General features: G+C 42.7%; 1 protein-coding gene across 2 annotated transcripts in view; it reads left to right on the top strand.

Moving 5' to 3' along the window:
• The first annotated feature begins 5,406 nt into the window (after window positions 1-5,406).
• Window positions 5,407-11,957, top strand: part of LOC120917246 (alcohol dehydrogenase 1-like) — a 37,445-nt gene continuing 30,894 nt past the window's right edge. Inside the window, exons 1-2 of one of the 2 annotated variants that reach the window (XM_040328401.1) lie at window positions 5,407-5,496; window positions 11,088-11,189. In XM_040328401.1, coding sequence (XP_040184335.1) covers window positions 5,479-5,496; window positions 11,088-11,189 — 120 coding nt within the window. In that variant the 5' untranslated portion in view covers window positions 5,407-5,478. The remainder of the gene's footprint in view (window positions 5,497-11,087; window positions 11,190-11,957) is intronic. The other variant, XM_040328410.1, reaches the window with a different exon arrangement.

Below are 11,957 nucleotides of genomic sequence, written 5' to 3'. Positions count from 1 at the left end.
AGGCATGCTGGGACTTGTAGTTTTGTAAAAGCAGGAGACACATTTTTGGTTAAATACTAATATCTGATCATATATACTAACTTTTAAACTAGACTTAAATGCAGTTGAAGATGATGAAATAACAGTGGTCAAAATACTTACACAAATCAGCAACTTTTCCTCAGACTTTGAGAAATTGCTTCCCACCATGTTGCTGTAATATTGGGAAACTGGCAAGGCTCCAGGAAATGGTCGCGTGTTGTTCGCGCAATTGCGCATGCGCGATCGAAAAATCGCAATCGCAATATGTATTTTGGTTAAAATATCATACATATTCGATTTCAGAGTGCTGCTACAGCAGTTTTCGAAATATCTGCAATAAATTTCGCATTCGCATGTTGCGATATTTCGATAAAATATCAGGAATATTCTGAGCCAATCAGAGCGCTCCTCCAGCATATCTCGAAATTGCGCAATAAATATCGCATTCGCATGTTGCGATATTTCGATAAAATATCACGAATATTCTGAGCCAATCAGAGCGCTCCTCCAGCATATCTCGAAATTGCGCAATAAATATCGCATTCGCATGTTGCGATATTTCGATAAAATATCACGAATATTCTGAGCCAATCAGAGCGCTCCTCCAGCATATCTCGAAATTGCGCAATAAATATCGCATTCGCATGTTGCGATATTTCGATAAAATATCACGAATATTCTAAGCCAATCAGAGCGCTCCTACCGCAGTTATTAAAAAATCGCAATTATTTTCGCATTCGCAATAGCGAAAAATCGCATTCAATTAATTTCGATAAAATATCACGAATATTCGAATTTAGCGAATATATCTCGAATATTCGAATATATATTCGAGATATATCGCGAAATCGAATATGGCATATTCTGCTCAACACTATAGACAACTACACTTCTGTTCGCCTCTCGACACATTGCAGACAATGAGAAAGTTTTATACCTTAAGCAAGGGTGTGAACCTTTAAGAAAAATTCCCAGAATTACTCATGTCCCTGCAGGCTGTGCTCTAGAATTATCAGGATTGAGTACACTGCCACAATACAGTTTCAGTGGTAAAAAAGAAAAATCCGTGGAGGCCCGTGTAGAGAAAAATGCCTCATTGAAATTTCCTCACTCCGGTTCACAGATATGCGATGCGGGAACCAACGCGATTCCAGTGCCGGTTCCCGGATCGCATCTCCCTCTCAGGCAGTTCACACTGTGAACCGCTGCAGGTGTCAACACAAAGTTAATGGCACCCCCAGATCGGTTCACGGATCGCAGTGCGAACTGTGAATTCGGACAGGAATCAGATTGCATAAGTGTGAACACCCATGCTATCCAATTCCAGTGTGGGGGGAAAAAAAGGTTCCTGCTCTATTTCCGTGCAAATCCAATGCAAGTTCAGCCATACAACTGTATGGTTGAACTTGCATTGCACATACATCGCATGTGATCGGCACAGCAATGCAGTGCAAATCACATGCAATGTCTGACATTGCATATGTGTAAATGAGTGATGGGAGAGTAGTCTGACAAGGATATGAGATGCTAACACGTACCATGCAATATCCAAATCCACAGCCAACTGCTTAAATTACGTTATGGGCCGTTCGCTCCAAATTCGAGTAGCGTGTCACGCCCCATAATTCACTGTTGCATCGCAGTGCATTGCTGGCTTATGATTGGCCAAGCATGCACTATGACCCGCATGCTTTGGCCAATCACAGAGCGCAAACAATGGAGAGCCATAATTGGCCAAAGCCAGGGTGGCTTTGGCCAATTATGTCTCAGGGGAATAAGGGCATATTGAATAAGGGCATATTGTTGCTGTATATGCAAACATAATCTGAGATCCTCCATTAATTTAACACAGAATGATAGGCAAGGTATATTAGCCAGATTGAACTTGCATGTGCATCTATCTTTAAAGGCCCTTCATCAACCCACCATAGAATTATTGTTTGTGCAGGGTCTAACATGTTAAAGAGAAGCATGAGTTCTGATAAATAAGTTAATGACATGCAGCTTCTGCTCCATATTTTAGGATCTTTAATTTTCCTATAAACTGCCAGGAATCCAGACTGTAGATGAGCTTGCCTAAACGCAATGCACAGGCCCCAGTTAATCAATAGACTTATGTTAATAAGCTCTAGATGAAAATCAAAAAGTACTGCATCGTGTACAATTTGCACATTAACCTTAGCTAATCTTTACATGGCAAAAATTATGCAATTACAGTTTTAAGATATAGCTTCCAGGCATCCCTGGGTAATATACGTGTAGCGCTACCCCCTCAGAAGCCGCTGGTTAGATTTGGGATCTACTCTCGCTAAGTGATTCACCCCCTTTAAGTGGCTCGAACTCTCCCTTGGCACACCTGTCACAGGCAATGGTATTGTGTCCCCTACTTGGCTGGGGCCACAATAGCACACATGAAATACGCAACAATAATAATATACTGATGTTACCTTATGTAGATTTGTTACTTCGGAAGTGAACACACCCGACACAAACCATGTAGTAAAAAAACAAAGAAGTAGCTTTACTCGGTATATGTAGTAAGGAGGGTAAGAAAAAGGGTGTCAGGGAACTCCTGTAAGACGTTTTGCACATAGACGTGCGAAAGATACGGGCACGCGCGCACACGTATGAGCCTAATTCAGTTTGTCGCCAGACAGCCGATTTAAAGGGAGTCTGGGCTCTTGTGCCTTGCTGACTGATCTTCAGCTTGTTCCTGAATCCTGCTCTGATCCTGTATGTCTTTCCAGTATTCTGACCCAGCTTGCTCTTGACCTTGGCTCTGTGTTCGGTTCCTGTACTGTTGTCCATCCCTGACCCGGCTCCATTCCTGACTCTGGCTCTGTCTATGATTCGGTACCTCACTGCCCGCTTGCTGACGAACCTGGCTATCCCTGAGACCTTGCTCCTGTCTATGTTCCTGGTTGCTGTTAACCCTTGGTTACCTGCCTGGCTATCACCTGTTCCTGTGCAACTCATCACAGTCTGCTCCAGGCTGCTGAACCCTGCCAAGCTGTTCTCCCGGGACCCCCGGCTCCAGGCACTCGTGTCCCTCTTGTCCTTCGGCTTCCTCTGTCTCACCTTCAGCAGAGCCAGGACAGGAGATATAAGAGAGGCCGACCTCATCAAATCAGTCTCCCATCCGATCCCTGACAAAGGGTAAACAGCAGTTTAAGCATACAATATTACATGTACAAGAATGACCCTGCAAGCGTCCCTGCAGTAGTCAGCAAATAAACCGAAAGAAAAGAAAACCCGGGTAACTAAAATGAGTCTCTAAACAATTATAAGTGATCTATACTCACAAGCTCCCCCTAATGGGCAACTCTGTAAAACACGAGTGCAGGAAAATTAGCTTCAAAGTGTTCCACAAGGACGGAGTCTATGGTGAAGCGTTGGTGCACTTATATAAATTGTAATCCAAAAGGGGAGAAAGAAAGTTGAACTCAGTCTAGGGGTATGAGGGATACAACTGCGGATGGACCGATTATCCCATCAGCGTCCGTCAATTCTTCTAACGTAACTTTCAGGCCTTAGGCCTTTCCGATAGATCGGTAACCAACTCGTGGCCTCAGCTCAGGAAGTTCTATAGTTTATAGGCTGGGGTAACAGTAAAAGTTGGGCATGTGCCTTCTCACCCGAACGGGCTCAGTCCGCCTGAGGCCTTCATGAAAAGCACGTCAGTCAATCTCTTCTCCGCAGTACACGATCTCCGGCTCTCCGCTGCTACAACTCCCAGCTGGCGAGTCCCTTACGATCCCTTGGAAGCGCAAACTGGAGGCACTTGGTCTCTCTCCACTGGGGTGACCGGTCCTTCTGTGGATCCAGGCCCAGGCTTCAGGCCTAAATCCTCAGATGTGGTACTCTCCACAGCTCCGCAGAGGGAGAGATGCCGGTCCCAAGAGAGCAAACCCAGCTCCTCCCTTCCTTTAAGTCACCTCTCCCATCAGGCTATGCGGAGGCGTCATGTGCTCCAAAAAGGCATGGCATGTAGTCTCTTCCTATTAATTGTCAATGGAGTCCGTTTCTCCTAATACCTTCAGTCCCACAATACATTGCTTGGGAGGAAACAAATATAAACACATATGTACAGTATAGATGGAAACCAGTGAGGATTGAAGTCTGCATCGCTATCAATAGTCTATGATGGCATGACCCCGCTACATACAGTATTGTGGTGGCGGCCTATGTATGATTGACACAATGATGCTATGGAGTAATTTAAAAAAGTGAAGTTTGCTTTAAATATCCAGTGATGCAAAATAAATAAAATTTTTGGGCCAGATCCACAGCCAGCCAGCGCAACGTAACTTTTTCCATTTAAGTTACACTGCCGCAAAGTTACCAAGTTAGGTGCCGATCCACAAAGCACTTACCTGGAAATTTGCGGCGGTGTAACTTAAATCCGCAAGGCGGGCCAATTCAAATGGGCGAGTCCCATTTAAATTAGGCGCGCTCCCGCGCCGGACGTACTGCGCATGCTCCGTCGGGTAACTTACCCAACGTGCATTCCACTAACAGACGTCGCTCCGACGTCATTTGCTTAGACGGTAACGTAAATGGCGTCCAGTGCCATTCACGGACATCTTACGCAAACGACGTAGAGTTTGAATTTTCGACGCGGGAACGACGGCCATACTTAATAGGGCTTAGTCAAATAGGACTCAGCCCTATTTTTACACGGCGTAACTCGACGTAAACGACGTAGAATTAGCGCGACGGGCCCGCCGGAACGTTCGTGGATCGCCGTAAGTGTTCATTTGCATATTCTAGGCTGGCTGCAATGGCCTCGCCACCTAGCGGCCGGCCTAGAATTGCATCCTTAAGATCCGACAGTGTAATTCAATTACACATGTCGGATCTTCTGCCTATCTATGGTAAACTGATTCTGTGGATCAGTTCCATAGATAGAAACAGGGATACGACGGCGTATCAGTAGATACGCAGGCGTATCCCTTTTGTGGATTACCCCCATAGTTCTTGGATGTTAGAAACAAACTTAACCTCAGCTTCCTTCACATTGGTAAATCACTCCTATGATGCCAGTTTCTATGATGTATCTATGATGTGTTATAATTTGGTGTACAGTATATGCTAGAATCACAAAATGTCTTGTTTGTTTTTTTTAGTTTATTGCATTAGTTTTGACTCTGGTTAAATAAAAATACTCTGATAAAGCAAAGTTCATATCCACAAAGAAAATATCTGCTTGGATAACATCCAGTCAGTTAATGTTAATCAAAGTGTATAGGTTGATCTAAGAGATCAAATCCAAAGTCTTCTTGCAAATGTGGGAAAACAATGCAATAAATGATTATGTTGCAAAAGTTCAATTAAGGGCAAAGGTAACATTTTTTTTTGGATGTAGCAATGAGTGGGAGTGTCCTGATAAAGCAACTGTTATAATGCACAAATTTGGTTGAACGTTTCTTTTGCTAACAAGAAGACAGTATTTTAACAATGAGTACTACAGCAAAGGTAACAATTTTGCTTTTCAGCTTTATTATATACCTCTCATAACTTTTGCTTGATACTCTTATGCCGCGTACAGACGGTCGTTTTTTGTGATGAAAAAAAACAACGTTTTAAAAAACATCATTTAAAATGATCGTGTGTGGGCAAAACGTCGTTTTAGGTCTTCAAAAAAACGACAAAAAAAAATTCAAACATGCTTGAATTTTTTGTGTCGTTTTTCAAAACGTCGTTTTGTGCTACACACGGTCAATTTCTGTGAAACAAAAAACGACGTTTTGAAAAACGACACAAAAAATTCAATGACGTTTTTAAACCCGCGCATGCCCAGAAGCTAGTTATGAAGTGAGCTTCAATGGGAAAAAAGTGGTGAACGTAACCTCGCTTTGCTAGAGCATTGTGAAAAAACGATGGTGTGTAGACAACGTCGTTTTTGAAAATGAAGTTTCAAAAACGTCGTTTTATTTCATGATTTAAAACGTCGTTTTTTTTCATCACAAAAAACAACCGTCTGTACGCGGCATTAGAATTAGTTATGACATGTGAACATCACTGTAAATGTTCAGACCTCCGTGGCAAAAAAATAAAATAAAAATCCTAAATTTAAATCAGGTCTTAAACTTGTATCCAGTAAAAAAGCTAATTAAGGGCCAGATTCACGTAGAATTGCGGCGTAACGTATCCTAGATATGTTACACCGCCGCAAGTTTTCATCGCAAGTGCCTGATTCACAAAGCACTTGCGATGAAAACTACGCCGGCGGCCTCCGGCGCAAGGCGGGCCAATTCAAATGGGCATGTGCCATTTAAATTAGGCGCGCTCCCGCGCCGGACCTTCTGCGCATGCTCAGTTTCGCAATTCCCGTCGCGCTTTGCGCGCCGTGACGTCATTTTTTCGAACGGCGACGCGTGTAGCGTACTTCCGTATTCGATTGCTGAGTAAAGTTAGGGCACCCAAAACGACAACTAACTTTGCGACGGCAAACTAGACTAGCGGCGACGTAGCGAACACGAAAATCCATCGTGGATCGCCGTAACTCCTAATTTGCATACCCGATGCTGGTTTACGACGCAAACTCCCCCCAGCGGCGGCCGCGGTACTGCATCCTAAGATCCGACAGTGTAAAACAATTACACCTGTCGGATCTTATGGATATCTATGCGTAACTGATTCTATGAATCAGTCGCATAGATAGAAACAGAGATACGACGGCGTATCAGGAGATACGCCGTTGTATCCCTTTTGTGAATCTGGCCCTAAGTACGTATTTAACATCTTTAGTTCTTATAAAAATAAATCATTTTTTTTTCTCTTATATTTTCCCCTTTTTGTCACTCAGTACACTTTCCCATCAGAACTGATTTCATACACTTTATACCTCCGTACCACTTTACCCTTTTTCCTCCCTTCTTTGCCTCTTCTTTCCCCCCTTACCTTTGAAAACTCACCTTTGGTCTCCCAATCTTTCTAATATCACCTACCACACTTGCAGTGATACCCTACCTTTTCCTAAAAGCACACTATAGGTTAAGCTCTACAAATTCTTTTATATTACAGAGTTGTATGATTCCCATTGTGCTAATAATGAATAAAGAATTCCCCAAAAAATGTATTTTCACGGGAATAATATTTTTCTGTTTTGAGAAAAGTTTTTCATGTGCTAGTAATAATCTGGAAATATCTTGAAATGGAACAAATGTGATTTAACTGATTTGTCATTTTAACATGGTGTATTTTCACTTTACGTTTTCATTTCTGTCTATGTCCTCATTTGAAAAAAAAAAAAAAAACATTCTCATAATATCTATTGATTGCAGATTGAGTTTTGTGTGTAATAGACAAGTGTTTTTTTTTTCACTTTAAAAACACTGAATATAGCTAGTTGCTAAGGAGCGGGCCGGGAAGCCAGCTTCCGTGTCCTTAGCATCTGGGTTCCCCGCTGCTTTGCCAGCAAAGAATTTGTGAAGAAAATGGTGTGGAGTCCCCCTCATATTCATACCAGGCTTTTCGGGTCTAGTATGGATTCGGAGAACCACATGCCAAAATTTAAATCCATACCAGACCCTTATCCAGAGCATGCAGCCTGGCAGGTCCGGAAAGGGTGGGGACAAGCGGGTGCCCCCCCTCCTAAACCATACCAGGCCACATCACCTGAACAAGCCAGGGTACTTTTTTTAGAAGGGGGGAGATTATCAGAATCTAGAAGCCCCCTTTAACAAGGTGGTCCCCAGATCCTGCCCCCCCCATATGACTGAGTATGGGGTACATTTTACCTCTACTCATTCACCAAAAAAATGTCACTTAGAAACAAAACATTAACACAGTTTTTGAATATTCCTTTATTAAAAATCCAAAATCAATGTCCCCCGATGGCTCCCAATGGCTCCCACTGCTTTCAATCAGTCAGTGAGCCAATGAGGAGAGAATGGGGGCTGGAGCCAAGCCACGGTTCTGTGTGTCTTGTGGACACATAGAGCAGCTACTTGGGAGTGAGCATGCAGCGGTGCCCCCAGGGAAAGCAGCTTCCTCTGAGGGCACTGCTTGAGGGGGAGGAGCCACAGTGGGGGCCCTGAAAATAAAAGGATCAGAGCAGGTAAGTATAAGATGTTTGTTATTTAACTGCATGCCGCTGCATGCAGGATCACGTACTGTATATATACTTGATCCTGCACCTCCGGGTAGCAGGTGCGAGTGTGCACCCCCGGCGGCTCGCTTATGTTGTGATTATTCACAGCGGGAGCCTATGGGCGGGTACAGCGGACCCAATATCTTCCCCTAGTACAAGCCCCTCCCACACAGTTAGAAAACACCAGTTAGGCACACATTTAACCCTTTGATCGCCCCTGATGTTCAACCCCTTCCCAGCCATTATCATTAGTTCAGTGACAGTGCATGTTTTTAGCACTGATCACTATACTAGTGTCACTGGTTCCCAAAAAAGTGTCAGTGTCCGATTGTCCGCCGCAATATCACAGTCCCGCTGTAAGTCGTTGATCACTGCCATTACTAGTAAAAAATAAATAAAAAATTCCCGTAGTGTAGACGATGTAGACGCTATAACTTTTGCACAAACCAATCAATATATGCTTACTGGGATTTGTTTTACCAAAAATATGTAACTGATTACATATTCACCTAAATATATGAAGAAATTGTATTTTTTTTTTTATTGGATATGTTTTACAGCAGAAAGTAAAAAATTACTAGTAAAAAAAAAAAAAAAAAAATGCCATAAAATGAATTTCCTTATTTTGTAGATGCTATAACTTTTGCGAAAAACAATCAATATATGCTTATTACGATTTTTTTTACCAAAAATATGTAGAAGAATATATATCAGCCTAAACTGAGGAAGAACATTTGTTTCATATATTTTTATATATCAAAATATTGTATTTTTTTTTCAAAATGATTGGTCTTTGTTTAGAGCGCAAAAAATAAATAAAAATGCAGCAGTGATCAAATACCACCAAAAGAAGGCTCTATTTGTGGGAAAAAAGGACATACTTTTTATTTGGGTACAGTTTTGCATGACGGCATAATTGTCCGAGACAGGTTATATGGAGTCATGACGTATGTATCATATATGCTTCTGCTTCTTTACACACAACAGTCACTTTACAAACCCTTCTAAGGGGCTTGTGATTGATTGATGATTGGCGCCAAGAGGTACAGGTCCCTGTCCCGCTCTTTATATGATAGGGCAACAACCCACCTGCTGGATGTCCTTGACTTCTGATTCTTATGCCAGAGGCCTTTACATGAAATCCCCAGCAATTAACCTTTATATTCTAAAGAAAGGAATGTCCACACAAATGATATAGTTTCTGCACATTACTGGTGTTTTTGTAATGAACAGTGGAAAATCACATCACATGGGCATACTATCCTGGGTCACTTGACATCAATCAGACATATGATGGACAGCAGTCATCATGTGAAAGCAGCACATTACATATCACTCTTAAGCCATTGTCCCTTTTGCAAAGTCTTGCTCCTTCCCAGGTTCATTAATACTCACTCAGAGGGCTCTGACTTGCCATAGGATCCTGGGGCCAAATTCTCAAAAATCTTGCTTAACGTAACTTTAGGGAGTTAAGTTACACTGCCGCAATTTTCCGAAATTAAGTACCGATTCTCAAAGCACTTACCCGGAAAATTGCGGCAGCGCAACTTAACTCCGTCCGTCGCAAGGCGTTCCTAGTTTAAATGGGCGATTCCCATTTAATTTAGGCGCGCTCCCGCGCCGGACGTACTGTGCATGCGTGTGACGTCATTTTTCCCGACGGGCAGCGCGCAAACGTAATTTACGGCGGGCTTTGTGGATCGCGACGGGACAATAAAGTTGCGTCGGGAAAAAAAAAAAATATGCGCCGGGAAAAAAAATTCAAATTTAAAAAAAAATCGCGGCGATCGAAAAAAAGGTCTGATTTTACATGGTGGACTAATTTTCCACATTGTAAAACCAGCCCTAGTTTTGCGCAAGCAAATCGGAACTTACGCAGAAACCACAATGCTTAAAAGCTTTGTGGATCTGCTTAAGTCCTCATTTGCATACGCAAAGCGGCATTTCAATGAGAAATGCCCCCAGCGGCGGATGCGGTACTGCATCCTAAGATCTGACAGTGTAAGTGTCTTACAGATGTCAGATCTTCTGCCTAACTTTGGAAAAATCCTTTTGAGGATCGTTTCCAAAGTTAGGCACAGAGATACGCAGGCTGAACAGCAGTTCTGCCTGCGTATCTCTTTTGAGAATTTGGCCCCTTGTATCCATCTCTTGATTCCCTGGATGTTGTTCCAGAGACAGGACGGCTGCATCTACTTCTCTAGCTCAGTACACTTCCCCCAGGTCCTCCAGGGGGATAGAACTCACTGCTATTGCCCTAGCCTCAAATGCCTTTTTGCAACCACTCTTAGCCCCCACCAATCATAAGGAGACAGGAAAAATACAGCTGATTGATGTCTGATGGAGCCATGGCTGTACAGACAATGCAAATAGGGCAGTTGTCTGTGCCCATTGCAATCCTTATCAATGTCAGTTGAAGAGATAAGGGGCAAAGCTGCTACCTTTCCTAGAACCACATTCTGCCCTAATCTATCTCTGGTTCTGCCCATTTCACCATTGTGGAATACAGAACACCTGTCCTTATATTATAAAGATGAGGAGTGGGGGGGGGTACTGTTCTGTAGTTCAAATCAGAAGCGAGCAGCCTAGTGTTTGCTGAGTGCGTGAAATCCTAGGACATGCATTGTATAAATGGCAGGATCACCAGGTAAATATATATTGAAAAAAATACAGCTAATAAATCTAAGAGCTGGTAAGCTGAAATTTAATACATTTTTGTTCTCGGGTTTGGATGACCTTTAACAAAGTTAAGTTATGTAAATAGAAAAATGTGCTGTGGAAACTAAAGAAAAGCTAATTTTACAACAGTTGTCCTCATGTAAAACATTTCTGGTGTTGCCTATAAGTGTTCAAATACCTGTGCTTTTAGGGTCTAAATTTAAGACTAAGATCAGGTTTTATTTTAGAATGATTCTTTATACTACTTTACTGAATAAGCTCTTTTATAGCAGGGTGTATGTTTTGCTTATAGGTTATTAAATGTAAAGCTGCTGTGGCTTGGGCCCTAAATCAGCCACTGGAAATTGAGGAGATTGAAGTACAACCACCAAAAGCAGGTGAAGTCCGGATTAAGGTAAAGTTTTCTTTCTATACATGGGTTAACTATTTAGTCTTTAGTCTTTCTTTAATACTGATATCCTGTAGGGAGATTTTCAACTGGACTTCCTGTTTCCATCACTGAATTAGTTGTGCAATATACTGCTCCCTTTGTCCCAAAGTCCAACCATAGCTGCTAAAGCACTAATGTCCCGTATACCCACAATGTGGCAGATCCACAAAGATCTGCCCCGGCGCATCGTATCCGAGATACGCTACGTCGCCGTACCTTACCTGGCTTTAAATCGAATCCATAAAGAATTTGCGCCGTAAGTTACGGCGGCGTAGTGTATCTCAAGCGGCGTAATGGCGCGAAATTCAAATTGGAGATTACGGGGGCATGTTTCCTTTAAATGAAGCGCGTCCCCGCGCCGAATGAACTGCGCATGCGCCGTCCCTAAATTTCCCGCCATGCATTGCGCTAAATGACGTTGCAAGGATGTCATTTTTTTTAATGATTCACGGACGACTTACGCAAAAAAAAAAAAAATTCAAAATAAACGCGGGAACGACGGCCATACTTAACATGGCAAGTCTAACTATACGCCGCAAAACACCAGCTTTAACTATACGCCGGAAAAAGCTGACTAGAGACGACGTAAGAGAATGCGACGGCCGCGCGTATGTTCGTGGATCGTCGGAAATAGCTAGTTTGCATACTCGACGCGGAAAACGACGAGAACTCCACCCAGCGGACGTCGAAGTATTGCATCTAAGATCTAAAGGCGTACGAAGCCATACGCCT

The sequence above is a fragment of the Rana temporaria genome, chromosome 1 (genome assembly GCF_905171775.1).
Source record: "Rana temporaria chromosome 1, aRanTem1.1, whole genome shotgun sequence".
Taxonomy (NCBI): Eukaryota; Metazoa; Chordata; class Amphibia; order Anura; family Ranidae; genus Rana; species Rana temporaria.
This window is presented reverse-complemented; position numbering and strand designations above follow the sequence as displayed.